Source organism: Gymnoscopelus microlampas (genome assembly GCF_963454915.1).
Source record: "Gymnoscopelus microlampas genome assembly, chromosome: 18".
Lineage (NCBI taxonomy): Eukaryota > Metazoa > Chordata > Actinopteri > Myctophiformes > Myctophidae > Gymnoscopelus > Gymnoscopelus microlampas.
This window is the reverse complement of record NC_139955.1, coordinates 6,892,325-6,915,602: the sequence shown is the minus strand read 5'-3', so window position 1 is coordinate 6,915,602 and position 23,278 is coordinate 6,892,325. Positions and strand designations below refer to the sequence as shown.

Below are 23,278 nucleotides of genomic sequence, written 5' to 3'. Positions count from 1 at the left end.
TGTATGTTTTGTAATAATAATCAAAATCTACAAAGTAATTAGCAACTACATTTTTCAAATAATTGTAGTGGGGTAAAAGTACAATATTTGTCTCTGAGATGTAGTGGAGTAGAAGTAAAAGTATTCACAATTGGAAATACTCCAGTAAAGCAAAAGTACCTCAAAAACCACAGTACTTGAGTAAATGTACGTAGTTACTTTACACCACTGCTTTGGGGTTTGCTGATGGACTCAGATCAGTACTGACTACAGTGCTCTGATGTAGAATTTAGAAAGAGGAATTGCTGGCTTTGTGAGATTTCCTCTGATCTCTTATCATTTCCCGTCCCTGTATTTTCAGACTCTGCCAGACTGGCGTTAGAGTAACACCACTCTCAGCCTGTTCAGTTGAACCCCCCTAAACCCTACAGCGTGGGTGTTCAACAGGTGGTCCGCGACTGCCTAGGGGGTCCTCAGAGTTACTACACGGGGGGGGCGCCAAATCTTTGTGTGATAGGAACTTCTTTTTTCTTTTTTTTTACATTAACCACTTGAACCTTAGCATCCCTATTCTGAAGGGGACATTCGCCAAAAAAAACAAAGATCTACAAGGTAGCTCACGACGCATCGCCCTGCGAGCTTGTAGATCGGCTATTTCCGGGAAAGGGATTTGGTGTAGAGGGGAAAAATAAGAGCTGACCAAGTATTGAGGATTTAAGTGGTTAATGTCTGGAAATACATTCACAACAATATATACATTAACCCATTAAGACCTGGAACTGTGTTTTTAGATTTGAGCTAAAAAGCATTATTTTACACTTTTGGCTATTCAAAAATAGCAGATATACAAGCTCATAGCGCGGCACCGAGTGCCGCGCTACAAGCTTGTAGATCTGCTATTTTTGAAAAATCGTGAAAATGTGTGCAAATCTTTGAATATATATATTTTTAAAGCGAACATTTTTAACTCAAATCGTTGCTTCCGGGGGTCCCCGGAACGAAATATTTTGATGGAGGTCCGCGGCCAAATACATATAATTTTGGGGGTCCTTGACATGAAAAAGATTGAACACCACTGATATAGAAACATACGTTTTTCAGAATACTGTTGAGATTTAGGAGAAATGTAGAATCGGCTTCAGGTCTCAATGGGTTAATTCACACAACAGACAACACTGATGATAGTGCTATTAATCAATGTCTATGAAGTCTTTATAAAATCAATGGAAAAGGTCCCCTGATCTACAGTATTATACCAAATCTCTTCTCTGAGGAGATCTACAAGCTCACAACGTGTAGCTTGTAGATCAGCGAAGAGACGTGTCCAGCTGATGCTTGTTGACGCTCGTCAATGTTTCTTGCATCAAGGCAATTATGTTGTGTTTCAGCATCAAATAGAATCAAAGAAGCCATCAAAGCCAAGACTTTTTACAAGCCTCTCTGGTATAATAATTGTTTTGTTTGAGCTGTTGGAAATAACTAAGCCACGCTCAGTTGTTAAAGTCCATATGAGAACAACATGACTGTTGTGAATTAAAATAGATAAAACTGATTGGGAATGATTTTTAAATGAGAATCGAATTTTTTTTATCGAATTTTGTCCCCACGAAGATGGCTGAAGTTTCTGGATGCTAATTTATATTTAAATGTGAATAATGTCTTATTCAACTTTTGGCTTTGGAAACCCTTGTCAAAGGAAATGATCGATTCATAATTTGAATGTTGCACAGACTTAATATATACAGTGAATCATTTACAGGAAACTCGTTTTTAATCTATGGAACGCTTCTATCTACATTGCTTCAAAGTATATCCTATGCTTTTCACTTTTCGATAGAATATAGTCTTGTACAAATAGGGGTGTGCCGATCATAGAATATGTATTGCAGGTGATGGCCATAATAAAACACCATGGTTATAAGCGTTTTACTGTATTAACCCATTAAGACCGGGGACGCATCCGTGTCATTTTAAGATTTATTTGGCTATTCAAAAATAGCAGATATACAAGCTCGTAGCGCGGCACTCGGTGCCGCGCTACGAGCTTGTAGATCTGCTATTTTTGTTAAAACGTGAAAATTTGTGCAAATCTTTGAATATATATATATATTTTAAAGCGTTAGGATTTAGAAAACATTTTTTTAAATCTGCCTCAGGTCTTAATGGGTTAATCAATATCTATTTTCAGAGCAGTGGTGGTTGCAAAGTTGCGTAGTTGCACAATGACCATATATGCATATAGTTTATTGTCCTGCTCACACAAGTGGTTCTGTAGTTTGCGATTGAAAGTAGAGTACATGTAAATAGGATTAATTTCTCTACGTTATTTCGTTGCCTTTGTGTGCTTTCTTTCTTTGATAGGAGAGTGTCGAGGAGACAAGGGTCGAACTTAAGCCACCAGCACACCGTTAATAGGGTTTGTTTTTTTCTATGAGGACGGTAGTAGTAGTAAAAGTTGACTTTTATCAGGACATTATTTATTTTTTTCAAAAATAGCCAATCTACCAGCTCACAATGCATCCTGATGCAAGCGTGTAGATCGGCTACTGTCGATGCACGACACCATTGTACATCAAAGTGTAAAACGGGGCTTAAAGGACAACTTTGTTTTTTTACAGCCAAGGTTTATATTTTAGCTTGTAATTAAAGTAAATAAATGATGAGTGTAATTTTTTTTTCATTTACTGCTTTCTATAGTTTTAGCATTTTTTGCGATATTTTTTACAGTGGGCGGGGGCATTCTGTCCGGTGGCTAAATATGCCTTTTTTACACAATAAAAAAGGTCTGGCTGTCTGAGATGGCCAGATGTGAGTTATTGGGGGCTAGAAGAGCTACTGTAAATAATAATAAAGAAAACGCCGGGTTAATGTGTTAAAAAAATACATATTTAGCCACCGGACAGAATGCCCCCGCCCACTGTGAAAACACTGTAAAAAAGATTGTGAAAATTGCTAAAACTATAGAAAGCAGTAAAAAAAAAAAAATTAACACTCATCTTTTATTTACTTTAATTACAATCTAAAACATAAACATTGGTTGTAAAAAAACAAAGTTGTCCTTTAAGCGGCTAACTTATCCGTGCCAAAGAAACAGACATAGTCGCTGCTTACGGTGCTGTGTACATCCGCTCTATGAATGGGCAATTAACCGTAGATATATTGAATCCGATATTTAGTACCAATAACTGACTTACAGTATAACCAAATACTAGAGAAGCAAGGTGTTTTTGTATATAATTATATATACAGTATACACAAATAAACACAAAGTATTTACACAAGCGTAACAAAATTAGCAAAAATAGGCAGTCTACAAACCATTTGTAGATCTACTATTTTCACTTAAAAATATACCCCAGACATCAGATGGATATTAACCCATTAAGACCTGAGGCGATTCTTAAAAAAAATCTAAATCCTAGCAGTTTTTTGAAAAAAATATCAAAAATATTTTTTCACGATTTTTCAAAAATAGCAGATCTACAAGCTCATAGCGCGGCACTCGGTGCCGCGCTATGAGCTTGTAGATCTGCTATTTTTGAATAGCCCAAAGAAATCTTAAAATGAGACGCAGATGCGTCCCCGGTCTTAATGGGTTAAAACATTGACATGGCCCTATTCCACAAGCACACACTGTGTGTATGTACTGTATACTACTGTATACTGCATACATGTGTTGCTTACGTACGTTTGTTTGTGCGTGCTTGTGTGTGTGTGTGTGCGCACACACACACACACACACACACACCGACACTCTTGACGGCATTGCGTGTTAGAACATATTTACAGTATAAACAGAGATTACAAACCAGCCAACCACAATAGAGCAATATATAATCAAACATTATCTGGTACACATTTTGTGTGTGTGTGTGTGTGTGTGTGTGTGCGCGTGTGCGTGTGCGTGTGCGTGTGCGTGCTGTCATTGTGTCGAGCATATTAAAACTGCCTGTCTCTCGGTGGGATGATGAGCGCTGAGCAGCATGATCAGCGAAAGCATCCCTGTGCCGCTTGCATTTGTACCGCCGCTGCTGCTGCATGGGGATTTATAGATGCTGATAAGGAAATCTTGTTGTTGTCTTCCAGAATTTATGTAGTTGACTGTATTACATTTTTAGATGCAACACAGCTGTGAAGGCTCCTCCCGGGCTGGGGGGAGCGAGGCGGAGGAACGCGATTTATAGCTTTCCCTCCATGTTGGAAATAAATATATAAAGCAGCCGGCGTGCACGCGGGCACGTTTTTACGAGGACTCCCCATCGCGGTTTGGGAGGCTGAATCCATTGATCAGCTAATGCTGAAAATGGCTGCAGGCCCAGGAGCGGAGAGAGTGGCAGGCATAAATCTCGCGCTGGCAAGGGCAAGGTCTTATACCGATAATGATTTACCATGCGTGGCTGAGCAAATTCCGCCACTGAGGCCTCGAGTGACCTGTGGTAAACTCTTCATCAATTCTATTCTATAGGTAGGCCAATCCTCCTCGCCTACTGATGTTTTTGACCGATATTTTGTCCCAAAAAAAGAAGGGAAAATCAATTCTAATCAGTTTGAAAAATGTTTTTCAATTGTAGAAAAAAGAAACAGTGATCTACAATGTCACAACATGTCTCATTGAGACACGTTGTGAGCTTGTAGATGTGCTCCTTTTGAACATTTCTGAAGACTTTTGAACATTTCTGCCAATAATAATATTAATTGCAGATATCAAAAAGTTCAAATGATGGCCGCTCTATCAGCCCGACTGACACATCGGTCTGGCTCTTCTGATTATACTGTAGGTACGACAATTTTCTTTGACTAAAGCATGGAACAATTTGGTCTGACTGTTTTTTGTTTGATTTATAGCCTCCAGTGAGGATGATAAAATAAAAAAAGATGAAGCTGTCAGCTGAGTTGCTGTTGTCAGGTCCTCGCTGCGTTCACTAAGGATTTCCTCCATCTTGTGTTCTGAAATATATATGAAGAAATAACGTTTCCGCCGACTTTATAAGAAAGAAAAGTCAAAGGAATCCATTTCGGCAAAAGAATATTTACCGCTGCCAGATTCCATCACTTAATTTCCATACAAATGTAAAAACTAGGCAGGCATGGAATCTTCAGTAAATCTTAAATGAATCCAATTGTTCCTCCACAGATCAGGGTTTGCCCAAGGCCGGGGGAGATAGAGTGGCGCACAAATCTGCACATTCAAAAATAAAAGCTCTCCATGATGCCCATCAGAATTATGAATGTTTTGCTTCTCGTTAAGAGTTTGTTTGATTATTCAACGAACTCAAATGTCATTCATGAATTCGTGCTTGGGACAGTTTTATAAATACTCTGCTCTTATCAGCATTCAGAGTTTTCACCGTCTTTTGAAATGGCCTGAGACATGCGATTGGCTTTTTATCAGCAAAAGAGGCATCATTGATTGCAAAGAAAATGTGATTGTAGGGGCCTCATACAGTATACTGTGTGTATACACACACACACACACACACACACACACACACACACACACACACACACACACACACACAGTACTGTGACCCCGTGTATGTATACCTGCATATTGCACACAATACCAGCTAAGCAATCGCGACGCACATCCAGTGTGATTTCGTGTGGTTAAATGCCTCAGCAGTTTGTTACATTTACTGTCCTCCATCTCAACTCCGTCCAAGCCAATAGAGACCATTTCTGACCCAGTTAATCCGCATGCCAGCCATCTAACGTGAGAGGCTTTTACCGTCAGGAACAGAGAGCCATGCTATCCAGTTGGCTTGTGGTGGATGAGGGCTCTGTGTATATGCCTCACGAAAAATGAATAATGCATTCGTGTTGTATAAAGCCTCGTCCTGGAAGTTTTTACCTTATCTACAGGACATGCGCATGCTTTTGAGAGTTTTAACCCATTGATACCTGGAACGCATCTGTGTCACTTTAGATGTCTTTGGCTATTCAAAAATAGCAGATATACAAGCTCATAGCGCGGCACCGAGTGCCGCGCTACGAGCTTGTAGATCTGCTATTTTTGAAAAATCGTGAAAAATATTGTTTTAATATTTTTTTTTCCCGATTTTTTTTTTAGGATTTAGATTTTTTTTAGAGGCGGCCTCAGGTCTTAATGGGTTAATGCATGGAGTGCCGTGCACAGACGATCTGCACGCTGTCTTCATGTAAAAGTCATGATAAATGGAACCACAGATGTTTTCACTTTGTCCGCTTTTGTCGAGGATAGCATTTTATGGCCTTTTTACGCTGTGTGGAAATTCACTATTCATGTGACGATATATTCATGCTGTACATACTGCGTATCGTCTCTGCCGGGTGCAGAACTGTTACTTTTCAGGATTCGAAATAATACAAAAAATATTAACCCATTGATACCTGGAACGCATCTGTGTCACTTTAGATGTCTTTGGCTATTCAAAAATAGCAGATCTACAAGCTCATAGCGCGGCACCGAGTGCTGCGCTACGAGCTTGTAGATCTGCTATTTTTGAAAAATTGTGAAAATGTATTTTTTTCCAAAAACTGTTAGGATTTAGATTTTTTTTAGACGCGGCTTCAGGTCTTAATGGGTTAAAGCTCGAAACGCATCTCTGAACTTGTAGATCTGCTACTTTTGATATTTTTGTGTGACGCTGTAGTATGATCAAGTAGGGCGTTAATTTACGGGGGGGGGGGGACACACAAAAAGTTAGAATATGGAGATTACAGGTTTGTGCCTGACAGCAACAATATGACGTCCAAATAGATAATGTGCCGCGTACGTCCCAATCTCCGGTCTGGTAAATCCATGGCTCAAAGATGTGAATTGTGAACTTCATGTCTTTACTAGTCCAACGTGTAGTCTGTGACACCAGTCATCCGCGACGTCAGTCGACTAAGTCATATCTATGATGTATGGCCCCAGATTTTGGTTTCGGCCCGGTCTGAGCCCCAATGACTTCCATTATGAAGTTAAAGTGAAATATTTCAGAAAATATAAAACATATGTGTGAGAAAAAAAAAACGCATTGGAGGTACTTTCTTGGCCTACTGGCAGCGTGCACTAATTTGGCGCCGATCAGTCCAGCGGTTTGTGATATTAGACCCACACACACACACACACACACAAACGCCTCTGAAGTTGTTCGTACAAAGGGGCTTGTGGCTACGCCGGCGATATCTGATCTCGACGTAACATCCCCTGAACCGGATGTTGCACGACAAGTTACATACAGCAAATAACTACAGATTGAACGACCGTGCAGACGTGGTCTGATAACAGGTTCGCTGTGGCCTGGATAACCTTGAGGTCTGACAGGCCCGTGTCTCCAGACACATAGCCTGCCCTGTTCACGGTACGCTCTCACCTAAAAGGTCAACCTGCAGACAGGGTGGCACAACGTGGCGCGGCACCGGACCGCGCTGCGGCAGGGTCGTGCTTGCGCGCTAGCATCCCTATGCTGGGCCAGTGTTGATTTCGTCGACTAAAACTATGACGAAAAATGTTCGTCGACTACCTTATTTCACTGACGAAAACTAAATAAGAACTAAATAAAAACTAGGCTACGATGACTAAAGCTAAGACTACATATATTGACAATTTCGTCAACAAATAAAAACTAGACTAAAATGTCAGTGAGGGTCAAGTGGAGAAGAGATCCAGTAGAACTAAAAGACACGTCGTTTTATGTTTGGTTGCGCTCGGGTGTTGCGCTCTGAAAATAGCAGATCTACAAGCTCACAACGCGTCGCGCTGCGACGCGTTGTGAGCTTGTAGATCTGCTATTTTCAGCATGCAACCAAGTGTAAAATCAGCCATTACGACGCCATCACGGCCATTTTAGTCGACTAAATCCACTGTAGATATAGTCGGCTATAATCTTATGATATTTAGTCGACTAAAACTAGACAAAAACTAAAACATTTCAGGTGACTGAAATATGACTAAAACTAAATGGAATGTTATTCAAAAGACTATGGCTAAAACTCAATCGAAATTTGCTGTCAAAATCAACACTGTGCTGGGGGGAACCTTCGCCAAAAGCATAGCCCGTCTACAAGCTCACGATGTGTTGCAACTTAACGCGTTGTGAGTTTTTAGATCGGCTACTTTTGGCAAAGAGGTTTTGTGTAAGGGGCCCCCCCCCACCTTACAGAGTGAGCGGACCAAGCACCGAGGTCAGGTTTTGCTAAGTATAGGGCTGAAGTGGTTAATAAGCATTGCTTATTAACCACTTTAAAGGGATATTTCACTTTCAAAAAAACTTTTGGTGATTGTATCATCTACTCAGGCTTTTGTGAGCCCCGCAGACAGTTTTTAAGTTGCTTTATTCAATATTTAGATATTAGATATTCATTTTATCAGACACGCCCCCTTCCTATACAAACCCATAGTAACTTCAAACTCCATTTTTAACGTGTTAGATTCATCAAAAACACCCGTCCTTGGTTCACCCGTCTCCTACCTAACAATAAAAAAATAAAATAAAATAATTGAAAAAAAATCTCGGAAAAACACGGCCCCTCACGCATTAGGAGGGCAGGGTGAGTCACCAGAACCAAGGACGGGTGTTTTTGATGAATTTAACATGGTTAAAATGGAGTTTGAAGTTACAATGGGTTTGTATAGGAAGGGGGCGTGTCTGATAAAATGAATATCAAATATCTAAATACTGAATCGAGCAACTTAAAAACAGTCTGGGGGTCTCACAAAGGCTTGAGTAGATGATAAAATCACCAAAAGTTTTTCTGAAAGTGAAATATCCCTTTAAGGACCTTTTTTAAGGACCACAATGGACCACAACAAACTTGTGTATTTATCCTTTAGAATTTTATATTCAATATCAATCAATATCAATCAAACCATGCAGAGAGAGAGAGAGAGAGAGAGAGAGAGAGAGAGAGAGAGAGAGAGAGAGAGAGAGAGAGAGAGAGAGAGAGAGAGAGAGAGAGAGAGAGAGAGAGAGAGAGAGAGAGAGAGAGAGAGAGAGAGAGAGAGAGAGAGAGAGAGAGAGATGAAGTGTCCATGTTATTGTTGTTGGTCTGGTGTTTTTTTTGCTGTGTGCAGCCGCTTCGTAGAGATAAGGTTGTAGAGAAAAATGGCAGACACAAAACAATATATGACAAGCTTTTCTTTGCCCATTGCCGCGCAGACGGTGTTGGGCTATTTGCATAATACCCGATGACCAAATCGGTCCGTTGCAGTAATATTAATCGTTATGTGAAATCAGCATTTCTACTGTGTGCCAACGTGCCAGTGAGCAAGTTTCCCGCCGTGTTTCTGCTGTCACTGCAACTTCTCTCGTGGATCTGCTTTAGCCTGGCAACATTAGACAAAGACAGCTCGTAGAATGTGAGTGGAAAGTTACAAAAAAGGGGCGGCTTATTATGGCTAGATTTGGAAAATAATTGCATTGTCCGTGGCTTTTTGATGAAAAGCCGTATCCCCTGCGCTTGATTTCCATTAACCCTTTAAGACCTGAGGCGCTTCTTAAAAAAAATCTAAATCCTAACAGTTTTTCAAAAATAATGTAAAAAATATTTTTTCACGATTTTTCAAAAATAGCAGATCTACAAGCTCATAGCGCGGCACTCGGTGCCGCGCTATGAGCTTGTATATCTGCTATTTTTGAATAGCTAAAGAATTGTAAAGTGACACATATGCGTTCCAGGTCTAAATGGGTTAAGGGGATTCATGTTCGCTCTCTGCGTCCATATATTACAGAGAGGAGTCGAGAGTCGAGCCTTTTAATTTCGGCTTGTGCTGTGTGCAATCTATCCCCGCAGAAACAGGGCGGCATTATTCATTCTGTGGTATGTCATTTGACCATAGTGTTTCTGAGTGCTCCGTTAACCGATTCAATCCAGGGGAAACGCATCTCTGTCATTGTAAGATTTCTTTGGATATTCAAAAATAGGAGCTTGTAGCTCTGCTATTTTTGAGAAAAAAAAATGGGAAAATGTGTGCAAATTTTTGAATATATATTTTTTTAAACATTTGCAAAATATTTTTGTTTCCGGGGACCGCCCAGAAGCAAAGATTTGAGTTACAAATGTTCGCTTGAAAATATGTGTTTGCACAAATTTTCACGATTTTTCAAAAAAATAGCAGATCCACAAGCTCATAGCGCGGCACTCGGTGCCGCGCTATGAGCTTGTAGATCTGCTATTTTCTGAATAGCCAAAGACGTCTGAAAATGACACTGTCGGATGCTTTCCCGGTCTAAATGGGTTAAATGGAAATATTTCACGTGTGAATTAATCATTAGACGGGTTCCTTCTCTCCGTTCCTCTTCACAGCATAATGATCTCTCCCCACCAACTGGCCCGGGTGAATCTTTCATTGTCTTATCTTTAATTGAGTTGGTATAACCCTCTGAGGGGCCCCCCGATGTCTTTCACCACGCTGCCAAAGTTAACGTGTTGCTCGGCTTAAATGCTACGATTTAATGCAGTGGCTCTCAAACGTTTTCGCGTCAAGAACCCCCCCCAAATCGATGTGTACGTTTTAAATAGCAGATCTACAAGCTCACAACGCGCGGCACAGAGTGCCGCGCGTTGTGAGCTTGTAGCGCGGCACAGAGTGCCGCGCGTTGTGAGCTTGTAGATCTGCTATTTTTTTTTAGATCTTGACATTTCTTTTTTTAGATTTTTTTTTCAAAAAACTGTTAGGATTTAGAAAAAAAATGTAAGAATTGCCTCAGGTCTTAATGGGTTATATAGGGTTAAAGAAAAAAAATTGCCGGAGGGACCCCCTGGAACCCCCTCAAGGACCCCCCGGGGGTCCTCAGAACCTCACTTTGAGAACGACTGATTTAATTGATGCCACGCACTAAACCTCCCCCACTGCTGTTTAATAGTATGAACTTCATACTATTAAAACTATGAGGACAATGATTCCATTCACTGCCATTTTACCTCCTTGCATCCTTTTTTTTTGGGTTCATGTGGTGATTTTATGCTTGCGTACGCCTACACTAACACTTGTTTTGAGAGGCGCTTTATAAATAACTCTGACCTTACTTTACCTTACAAACACACGCGCACACTCAGAACTTCACACGCATTCTAGATGTTGAATTATGCAGCCTTTGGACTTTTGGAAAGCTTTTAGATCGTAATGAGATGGCCTTTAACCTCTGAAGTCAAGCTATAACCTATCTGGAATACATTATACGCCCTTCAGCTCCTGCAGAATTATTATATTAATGTGAGACTCAGTGATACAGTCTTTAGTGGCTAATCCTTCGCAGTGGTGGAACGTAACCAAGTACATTTACTTAAGTACTGTACTTAAGTACAATTTTGAGGTACTTGTACTTTACTGGAGTATTTCCAATTTTCAGTACTTTTACCTCTACTCCACTACATCTCAGTACTCCACTACACTTATTTGAAAACTTTAGTTACTAATGACTTTTTTGTTTATGTGTATTATCACAAAACATACATTAGCTTTGACTTAACAGTACTTTTTCCACCACTGATCCTCTCTCTCTCTCACTCTCTCTCTCTCTCTCTCTCTCTCTCTCCAGGGTTCTCCATACTCCAGGCGATCATGGAGGCAGCGGTGGCTAACAACTGGCAGGTGACGGCTCGCTCGGTGAGCGGCACGACCGACGCCGCCGAGTTCCGCCGCATCATCGAGGAGATGGACCGCAGGCAGGAGAAACGCTACGTGATCGACTGCGAGCTGGGCCGCATCAACACCATACTGGAACAGGTCAGGAGAAGAACCCAGTGCTCTACTGGGTTCATATATTAAAATACATATATATCAAGCCTCAGATATACTTAGGGTTGTCCGATATTGGCTTTTTTACCGATAACCGATATACCGATATTGTCCAACTCCGATACCGATATCAACCGATACCGATATATGCGGGGATTATTGTGATTAGGGTAAGCTCAAATTTCATATCACACACACCATATACAGTAAGAACTCCTGTAACTTATTTATAAAGCAAAAAAAAAAAAAAAAAAAAAAGTTTTTTTTTTTCCAAAAACCCATACCGATATTTTCCCGATATCAATTTTTATGCTAATATCGGCCGATAATATCGGACATCCCTAGATATACTCATTCCAACTAACTTCTCTCTGGCTTATCAAGCACTTTCACCTGCAATACCACATTGTCCTGTTTGGCACGGGGCACTATTGAGCCTGTTTGTATGCATGTTATCTCCTGGTTCTGTGTGGAAAACGATTTTTTTTTTAAATAATAATAATAATAAGAAAAATGTTGTTGTTTTTTTTTTTTTTTGGTTGGAACTGAACAACGGGAGGGATTGTACCCTGACGTGACGTCACGTCAGGGTACAAATCAGTTTGGCCTGTTTTGAGACCAATTTACAGAAAACCCCAGATTTGCTGTGAAAGCCTGAGTGTTCAAACTGGGGTATTTTGGGGGATAGAAGAGAGGTAGGGGAGACCTGGAACGCATCTGTGTCACTTTATATTTCTTTGGCTATTCAAAAATAGCAGATATACAAGCTCATAGTGCGGCACCAAGTGCCGCGCTATGAGCTTGTAGATCTGCTATTTTTGAAAAATCTTGAAAAAAACTGTTAGGATTTAGAAAACATTTTAAAGAATCGCTTCAGGTCTTAATGGGTTATCCGAGCAAACAGAAAACAAGGGGGTTTATACAGTACTATGGGCCCTATTTTCACCGGTGCCTGACCCATTATCCCTAAACTTCTTTGCCATTTTTTTGCTATTTTTAAAAACGTTTTCAAATAGTCAATCTACACGCTCACAACGTGTTGATGTAGATCGGCTAGTTGAACTATTTAAAAATAGTTTAAAAAATGGCAAAGAAGTTTAGGGATATAATGGGTATAATATGGCCCATATGGGCCTATACCCCTTATGCCTAAACTTATTAGCCACATTTTTATCTATTTTGAAAAACTTTTTAAAATAGTCGATCTACATCGGCACATTGTGAGCTTTTTTTCTTTAAATATTTTTTATCCCGTGATTGTGTAACCCTTATTTTTCACCCGGTGCCAATTGTGATCCTGTGCGCTACACTCCCCTCACCAGCCTAGGGAGGCCAGGGCCGAGCTCATGCCTCCTCAATGCATGAGAGCCAACTGACCTTGACAAAATGTACTTAAAGTACCAAAAGTAAAAGTACTAAAATGATTGAAAATAGCCAAGGTATAACATAGGGCTAAAGTGGTTCATGTATGTTTTAAAATATAATAATGTATATCTGCAAAGTAACTAGTAACTAAAGTCTTCAAATAATTGTAGTGGAGTAAAAGTACAATATTTTCCTCTGAGATGTAGTGGAGTAGAAGTAAAAGTACTGAAAATTGGAAATAGTCCAGTAAAGTAAAAGTACCTCAAAATTGTACAAAAAAAAAGTACAGTACTTGAGTAAATGTACTTAGTTACTTTACACCACTGGGGTTGAGTCATTCCGTATCAATCAGTAATTGTTGAGGCAAAACGGAACCGGGACCACAAGGGGTCCAAATGGAGTAGATTGGGGTCCACTCCCAGAGGTAAAAAAAAAAGCCTATCAAACTGGGAAGCCTAATGCCTATCAAACTGGGGGTCCTTGAAATTGAAAAAAAAAAAAGCGCCTGAGTATAAGATAAGTGCATTAACGGCTCCTCGGCTTGATGGAGATGCAGTGCGGTAATCAGGGGGGCTTACGCGGCCTGTTGACTTTTACATTGTTTGGGGACTTAACCCATTAAGACCTGGAACTCTGTCATTTTTAGATTTGAGCTAAAAAGCATTATTTTACACTTTGGGCTATTCAAAAAATAGCAGATATACAAGCTCATAGCGCGGCACCGAGTGCCGCGCTACGAGCTTGTAGATCTGCTATTTTTGAAAATGTATGAAAATGTGTGCAAATCTTTGAATATATATATTTTTAAAGCGAACATTTTTAACTCAAATCGTTGCTTCTGGGGGGTCCCTGGAACAAAATGTTTTGATGGGGGTCCGCGGCCAAATACATATCATTTTGGGGGTCCTTGACATGAAAAAGATTGAGCACCACTGATATAGAAACATACGTTTTTCAGAAAACTGTTGGGATTTAGGAGACATGTAGAATCGGCTTCAGGTCTCAATGGGTTAAAGATGGAGGCTTCCAAATGAACCAGAGTGGATGCTGCCAGGGGAGAGATGATGGAGACCAGTGGTGGTGGAAAGTACGTTTGGACTTTAGTAAAAGTAGCAACACCACCACAGCATACTCTACTTGAATCAAAGTACAAAAGTGTCTGCATCGAAATGTACTTAACGTAACAAAAGTAAAAGTACTCATTATGCAGTACGCCCATTTCAGATTCATGTATAATTGTGTTAATGGAGTACTTATTATTGATCATTAAGCAGTTATGTCCTATTTTATTTAGTTTGTTTGATAATAGCCGATCTTACAAGCTCACAAGCACTTGTCAGCCACGCTTGTAGATCTGCTGTTTTTGTAATATTTAGAATATTTTTTGATTAAAGGGATAGTTCACCCCCAAAATGCCTTTTTTCCCCTATTGATTAGTCACCCCTAGAAATCATGAATATTTGTTTGTCTTTGTCGCATTCCTAAGAGAATTGGATGACCGGCACCGGTTCCGGCAGGAACCTACCGGTCCGCTGGTCATCAAATTATTGGCTTAATAGGAATGCGACAAAAACTAAAAAATATCCATGAATTAAAATCTCCATGGGGTGACTAATCGATAGAAAACATTTTTTTTTTTTAGGGATGAACTATCCCTTTAATAATTTGATTAATTATTATTAATAATAATCCAACTCTACAAAGGAACTAGTAACTGAAGCTGTAAAAAAAAGTACCACGCTTTATGGTTTATTTTAGGAAGCATCAAGAAATTGAAATTCCCAACCAAAGTAAAAGCGCCACGAAATTGTACTCGCGTACAGTACTTCTAGAGGATGTACCTAGTTACTTTCCACCACCGCTGCAGGGAAGGGGAAGGGAGACGGACCATGCCGGGGTTGAGGAGGGGTCTGGGTCATAAGCTGCCGCTCGGAGGGTCCGACTGAAGACGTAGCCTTTTTAATCCTGTTCCTAATAACCGCAAACCTCTTGATCCCCTTTATCGAATCCCCCCATGCCTGGGGCGGAAATGAAAGGTCCACTGGTCCTTATAGAAGGCAACAAAACACAATTACCATGAATAGATGAGTGGCTATTATGTCATGTATCTTCTGGGTTCCCTGGGCGTTCACAGAACCGCTCCCATTTTGGTTCCATTTGCGCGCTCTCAGGAGTTAAATTTACCACTGAGGGTTTTGGCAGTGTTCTGGCTGCTTCTAAGGCAATCAGTGGCTGAATTGGATTCTTGGCTCGTTAACGTTCATTTGGATATCGGCTTCTCTCTGCCTTTAACAATATCCCCTCATTGACTGTTGCTATCACTTGGCTGTGTCTTTTTTTTTTAAAGGAATCTAATTCGATAGCGGCGCCATAGTTTGAAGCAGAATTGGTTTGGTTATTAATTTGCTGTGTCTAATCTCATTCTCCCGCTCTAATTCTCAGTCGAGACTGTACTCGGATATGTTCCTTCTTCGGTTACCTTTTTGAAGAGAGGGCTGAGTATGTTCTGCATCGTAAATCACATAGCGTCGCTGTCGTGTGGCAAACCTTGTCCAAAAGTGTTACTTTTCAGGAAATAGGCTCTATGCCCAGCAGCCATATTGGAAAGAAATTGGGCCTCTTCCTTTCTTCCCTCACAGGTGTTACCAATGATTCTAATGAAGGCTCTGTTCCATTTAGTGTAGCACAGTGGTTCTCAAACCTTTTCATTTGACGGACCCCCATAACTCTGAGAGTGTACAAATGGAACCAAATGGACCCGTAAGGGTCCATTTGGTTCCATTTATACACTCTCAGAGTTACACACCCGCAAGGGGCTATTTGGAACCCCCTCAAGGAACCATGAGAGTCCCTCACTTTGAGACCCACTGGTGTAGCATAGTGTCTCCAGTGAGCCAACATGCACAATATCAGCACCCTGACTCTGTTTGACCAGAATGGAACAGAGCCTTCATTAGTATCATTGGTAACACCTGTGAAGGAAGTAGGAAGAGGCCCAATTTCTCTCCAAAATGCCTGCTGTGCATAGAGCCTATTGGGAAAATGTGTTAATACTTTAAATTCTACCACAAATGTGCAAGAATTATGCGGGTGTGCTTGTCTGTAGTTCAGTGGACTAGGTTTCTACTCGACAGCGACAATATGAGGCTATTCATGGTGCGTTTGTTATGTTTTTAGTCGCTTTTTTCTCCTTCTACATCCAATAATAACGACACAGGGGCCTAATTTGTCTTATTCTGCTCTTATGTCTATCTGTGGTCTCATGAATTCCCCTCCTCCCTGAACGCCAGTGTGTAAAAAGTCAAGTTAAAAACTTATAACAACTCTGAGCTGACAAAAAACCCAGCGGTGGGCACATTTTCAGAGCTCATTTTGGTGGCTGAACACCAGCGTGGGATTTGTCTTTTACTGGAGATAATTGAAATAATTTGGCCAATGATGGTGAGGCTTTGAGGGAAAGTGCCGGAGAGAAACGGCTCCGACTCAGCTGCACCGGTAAAACGTCGCTGCTTCTGGGTGGAAACCTTGTATGTCTCCTATGTGTCAATATTAGTATTTATGTTTGTGTTTTATGGTTGTTATATAGTCTGTTGCAGTGGTGGAAGAAGTACTCCTGTTTTGTACTTAAGTGAAAAATACCAATACCACAATGTAGATATACTCGAATACAAATACTAAAAGTACAAAAGTATTCGCATTAAAATATACTTAAGTGCTGAAAGTAAAAGTACTCATTTTGCAGAGTGCCCCATTTCACAAGTTTCTGAATGTATAATAATGCTTTGAGAATAGCAGATTTGCGACGCGTTGTGGGCTTGTAGATCGGCTATTTTCAAATAGCCTAAGTCTGCATAGGGCTGAAGTGGGTAACGCATGTTTTGTAGTAATAATCAAAATCTACAAAGTAACTAGTAACTAAAGTTTTCAAATACATGTAGTGGAGTAAAAGTATAACATTTGCCTCTGAGATGTAGTGGAGTAGAAGTAAAAGTATTGAAAATTGGAAACACTCCAGTAAAGTAAAAAATCCTCAAAAGTGTACTTAAGTACAGTTCTTGAGTAAATGTACTTAGTTACTTTACACCACTGGTCTGTTGGGTGGTGTACAGTAAGTAGTATGTCTCATGGTGGACCACAATGGAAACTAGCTTCAGCAGTTTGTTTTGTGTCTACTCCACATTGGCACATTTGGTCTGTCTGTCTGTCTGTCTGCAGAGCCGTCTGGGAGAAATGCGGGGCCCGGTGCGGAGCGAATTTTTTGCGGTTTCTGTCGGATATATCCGAGTTTTGGGTCGTTATTTGCGGTTATTTTTGCCCTCAAAACATTAAGTTGGGTGTCATGTTGGGTGTCATGTTAAAAAAAAAATGTTCCCGTTTGTTTGCGAGGCCCCCCGTAGCGCGGGGCCCGGTGCGGCCGCACCATTCGCACCACCCTTCCTGCGGCTCTGTCTGTCTGTCTGTCTGTCTGTCTGTCTGTCTGTCTGTCTGTCTGCCTGCCTGCCTGCCTGTCCTTTACTTTTCAGAGTATGTAAAACGAACCTATGTTCCAAATTCGTCTTATTTATTTTATCTAGGCTATTTTATATATTCTATTTATGTTATTGTTTATTCACATCCTCTTGTTAATACTTTTCATTGGATCAATATTTATAAAATCCACACACACACACGTAACCACACTCATTTGACCCCATTCTTTCTTTCTTACGAAAATGTGAAAAATAGACGATCTACACGCTCACACCGCGTCACATCGCGGCACGTTGTGAGCTTGTAGATCTGCTATTTTCACTACTTTTGTGTGAAACTATAATATGACAAAGTAGGGCAATAATTTACGGGCAAAAAAACGACAACATAAAAAGCTGAAATCTGGATATATACGAGGTTTCTGCCCGACGGCAACATTGAGCTAAAATCCCGTCTCTCCCTCTAAGGAAGCAGAAGCAGAGCGCTGTGTGTCAACAGATTAATTACACCCACTGTTTCACAGATAAAAGCTTACAACTGATGGATTGTAATGATTGTGCCGCTGATTTCCACTGGTGGAAGAAGTGAACCAGTTTTGTTTCTCTATAGTTAAAGTAATACTAGGTAACTTTTTCAAAAAAACTAAAGTTAGATTTTATATCTTTTGTGAGTGGCGAATGTTTCACAACACCCATTCCATGAATTTCACCCCCGAAAGCCTTTTATAAACATATTTTCTATTGAAAGTGGACAGGGGGCGTCTTTCCCGCGAAAATTACGTCATCCGGCTGGAAAACGGAAACGCACCGGTTTCCTGTTTGTCCCGGAACTACCGCGCTAGTAACAAAAAGGAATTTCACGCTGTTTTTTTATGGCATTATAGTAATTGAAGATGGAAAAACAACGGCAAAAGAAAGCACAGCTCACGGTAACTAAAGCTCCACTGGCTAAGAGAAACCATTCGCAGATAGCATAAAACAACAAGCTAGAAAGAACTGATCTATTCTAGTGATTGCGGTGCTGATTTCTTTGTGCACACAGTACATATTTGGTACTGTACTTTGGTACTGTACTCTGTACTTTACTTATTTATTTTTGATGCTCGTGTCTTTTACTCCACTTCATTTCAAAGACAGATATTGTACATTTGACTCGAGTACATTACTAGGAAGGGAAACAAGTACACCATGAACTGACCGCTTAAGCCCTGTTTCAAATGTGGTGAAAATAGCCGATCTACAAGCTCACAGCACGACACGAAGCGTGAAAGCGGCCGCGGCCCACTTGGTTCAGATGGGTGGGCCACATGCACCAGAGCATGCTTATTTTAATGATCAATCGATCGATTGTAAGAGCTTCATTTGTTCTGATATCGTGATATCGCTCCTGCTTAATCCATTAAGACCGGGAACGCATAGTGTCATTATAACCATTATTTTATACTTTGGGCTATTCAAAAATAGCAGATATACAAGCTCGTAGCGCGGCACCGAGTGCCGCGCTACGAGCTTGTAGATCTGCTATTTATTTTTTTTAATCGTGAAAATAGGTGCAAATCTTTGAATATATATATATTAGGGATGCACCGATATGACATTTTGGCCGATATCGATATCCGATATAATATATCGGTGCTATGGCCGATAACCGATATAACCGATACCGATATGATCGATAAAAAAATAAGTTTTATCCATTCTGAAAAACATGTGTAAACACTGAATTTGAAAAAGCAATCCCTGTTTATTCCAAATTATTTTATATTATCATCTGGATAATCCCCAGAGCAAAAAACATTTGTGTCAACTGCAAAAAGTACCAGTGACAGCAGCTTAGAAACTTGGCAAATATATGTATATATATGATATAGATATAAAGAATAATATAATATATGATGTAAAGAATAAAAAGTTTGGGCCCCAATACTGACCCCTGGGAGACGCTACAACTTAAGCAATGTCCAAATGATTTGAGCTATTTGCCCAGCTTCACAAACTGTTGATGTCTGTCCAAATAACTTTGTTTTAATCCAGTCTACTGCAATGCCTCTAATACCAATTTTCTCCAGTTTGTTTATTAATATGTTGTGATAGATAGTGTCAAAAGCTTTTTTGAGGTAAATTAATATTCCAATTGCATCTGTGATTCTTTCAATGAATCCAATGCCTGAGATGTTGATCTGTTAGTTCTAAAACCATATTGACTCTCTGAGAGTAGGCTACATTAAATCTTTCCAAAAAAGAATCTAGTCTGCTATTGAAAAGTTTCTCCAGTAGGCCTATCTTTGAAAATTGTGACCAATTGGTTCCATTTGGACACTGAATTACAGACCCATAAGGGTCCATTTGGTTTGTACTGTACATTCCGAGTTACAGACCCATATAAGGGTCCATTTGGTTCAATTTGTTCACTCTGAGTTACAGACCCATAAGGGTCCATTTGGTTCCTAACTACCCATCATTTAGCTGGACCCCACTTTTAGAACCACTGTCCTACACTGTGTGTGTGTGTGTGTGTGTGTGTGTGTGTGTGTGTGTGTGTGTGTGTGTGTGTGTGTGTGTGTGTGTGTGTGTGTGTGTGTGTGTGTGTGTGTGTGTGTGTGTGTGTGTGTGTGTGTGTGTGTGTGTGTGTGCGCGCTTAATAGCATACATTTGTTTGTTGTTAGCACTTAGCACTCATTAGCATGCAGCTCTATAGCAACAAGTATTGCCAAACAGCGCCCAACTACGGCTATGTTTGTTCACCAACACGGTCGCGGTGGCTCTGCTTTTGCCCAATGACCACTTTAATAAGCTTCGCTGGGCTAACACACCTGAAGCAAATTAATTAACGAGTGGAGCAACATGCGACGCGAGCACTACTCAGCCTCTCTGTCTGAGTGAATGAGAGGCAGTGCGCACGGTACACCATGTGAAACCCGACACCTACCACCCCCCCCCCCCCCCCCCCCACACACACACGCACGCACGCACGCACGCACGCACGCACGCACGCACACACACACACACACACACACACACACACACACACACACACACACACACACACACACACACACACACACACACACACACACACACACACACACACACACACACTCTAGAGTCCTGCAGCTGCAGAAGCGAGACACAGAGGTAATCATCGGCTGTTCTTATCGGCGCAATTTTGATATCGGACCGATACCGATTAATTAAAAAACGACTATATCGGCCGATATATATCGGTTGGCCGATATATCGCGCATCCCTAATATATATATATATATATATATATTTTTTATTTTCTTTTTCTGGAAGAACAGTTTAAAAACAAAAAAAATTATGTTGCTATAATATCAGTGGTTCTCAAACTTTTTGCGAACCCTCCATCTCAAGGACCCCCAGAAGCAAAGATATGAGTTAAAAATGTCTATATATTCAAAGATTTGCAAAGATTTTCGCGATACATTTTTTTTTAGCAGATCTACAAGCTCATAGCGCGGCACTCGGTGCCTAAAATGACACAGATGCGTTCCCAGATTGAATGGCTTAACGACGCTTCCCCTTTATTAACCAAAAACATCCTGGTTTGATTGAAACCATTTTTATTGGTCCCACTTTGCCTTCGTATGGTGTGTTGGTTTGGTCTGAACAATAACCGGGAAAAAAACAAAAAAACAATCAATCTCCACGTGTGTTCCCAGGTGTTGGACGGGACAATGATGACTTTAAATCGGTATCGATTATGAAAACAAAATGATCACAATAGCAACACTGTGAAAATAAGCCTGTTTACGATATGGGGGACGGTTGAACGTAATACATTTTTACATCTGTCTCTTATGAATAACAGACAGAAGGCTTCTTTGAAGTGAAACCTTTTAGGTGGGGGTTTGTAGACTGTGGGAGCTTCTTCAAAAGGCTGTTGATGATGTGCGTACAGTACAGTATACTGTATGAGTTGTTTTAAAGGGATAGTTCACCCCCAAAATGACTTTTTTTCTATTGATTACTCGATTAGTCACCCCATGGAGACTTGAATTCATGGATTTTTCTTTTTTTTTCTTCGCATTCTCAACCCATTAAGACCTGGAACTTTGTCATTTTTAGATTTGAGCTAAAAAAGCATTATTTTACACTTTGGGCTATTCAAAAATAGCAGTTATACAAGCTCATAGCGCGGCACCGAGTGCCGCGCTATGAGCTTGTAGATCTGCTATTTTTGAAAAATCGTGAAAATGTGTGCAAATCTTTGAACATATATATATTTTTAAGCGAACATTTTTAACTCAAATCTTTGCTTCTGGGGGTCCCTGGAACAAAATATTTTGATGGGGGTCCACGGCCAAATACATATAATTTTGGGGGTCCTTGACATGAAAAAGATTGAGCACCACTGATATAGAAACATACGTTTTTCAGAAAACTGTTGAGATTTAGGAGACATGTAGAATCGGCTTCAGGTCTCAATGGGTTAAGCCAATAATTTGATGACCGGCAGTGGTTCCAGTAGGAGACTCTCCTTTGTGTCTCCTACCGGAACCGCTGCTTACCGTCAAGCAAGTCTCAATGGGATAGATTGAATAGGGCTGCAACTATCGATTATTTTCTTAGTGATTATTCTGTTGACAGGATTACTTTTCAGATGAATGGAACTATAGATAATTCGCGTGTCCAAAAGCCCAATTTTACACTTGAAAATATACCATACTTTTTGTTTTTCTTGGTCTGCTCTTTATTCCCTCTACACCATACCTCTTTGCCAAAAATACCCGATCTACAAGCTCACATCTGCTATTTTTTAGCTAAGGTTCTAACTAAAGGCATGCTAGGGTTCAAGTGGTTCATGTAAAAATAAATATCATATCACACAAAGATGTGGCGGGCCCCCCTGTAGTAACCCTGAGGACCCCCCTGTGGATCACGGACCCCCCTGTTGAAGGCCCCTGTTCTAGTGACAGGCCTCTGACCTGCTAACCGTGACTCTAAGCCTCACCCACTGCCTGCCCCCCCCCAAAGCTCAATAACATTCCATAACCTTCTGAAAAGGACTGTAGTACACACATGGCAATGCACGCCAATGCTGTTTACTGTCTATGTAGATAAACAGATAGAAAGCTGGATGGAAAAGGACAGACAACGGCACGGTGGCGCTGTCGGTAGCGCTGTCGGCTCACAGCTAGACGGTCCTGGGTTCGATTGGGACGCTGGGGGCGTGTCCTCTCCTCCGCGTCATCAGTGCCCATACCCTAGGTGGGGGTGAAAGGGCCTCTCTGTCTCCTAGGGTAGGTACCCTCACAAACACATGCAGTGATCCTGGTCTCTATATACTGCCTCCCCCAGGTCAGCCGGGGCGACTGATGGAGGGGAAAGGAACTGGTTGGGATAACGTGTTCCTTCACAATCCACGCGCTACGTCCTTCCGGGGGAAACTCCCCTCCGTCAGGTGATAAGAAGGCTTGTTAGCACTCATGCGTTGAACGGAGGCATAAGCTCGGCTCTGGGCTCTCCCTAGGCTGGCAGAGCGAGTGTAGCGCCCAGGATTACTTCGACAATTGGCGCTGGGTGAAAAAAATGGGGTTGCAAAATAGTGGGATAAAAATGTAGTGAAAAAAAATTAAGGTACAGGCAGACACTTTACTGATCCTGAAGGAAATCCCAGAAAAATATAGACCCATTTTCCCATTACCGAAATGAACGGGATCCAGCGGGTTCCTCAGACATTAAACAAAACCACCAGATGCTTTCGGCGGTATTGTCAAGTGTACCATTGCAGTCA

General features: G+C 40.9%; 1 protein-coding gene across 6 annotated transcripts in view; it reads left to right on the top strand.

The window, feature by feature from the left end:
• gria3b (glutamate receptor, ionotropic, AMPA 3b) overlaps positions 1–23,278 on the top strand; it is a 183,467-nt gene that overhangs the window by 89,882 nt on the left and 70,307 nt on the right. For all 6 annotated transcript variants that reach the window (XR_014602847.1, XM_084085967.1, XM_084085965.1 and 3 more), the window contains exon 4: positions 11,487–11,674. Coding sequence is in view for 5 of the 6 variants with exons in the window: in XM_084085967.1 (XP_083942093.1) it covers positions 11,487–11,674 (188 nt within the window). In the remaining variant the exon portion in view is untranslated. The remainder of the gene's footprint in view (positions 1–11,486; positions 11,675–23,278) is intronic.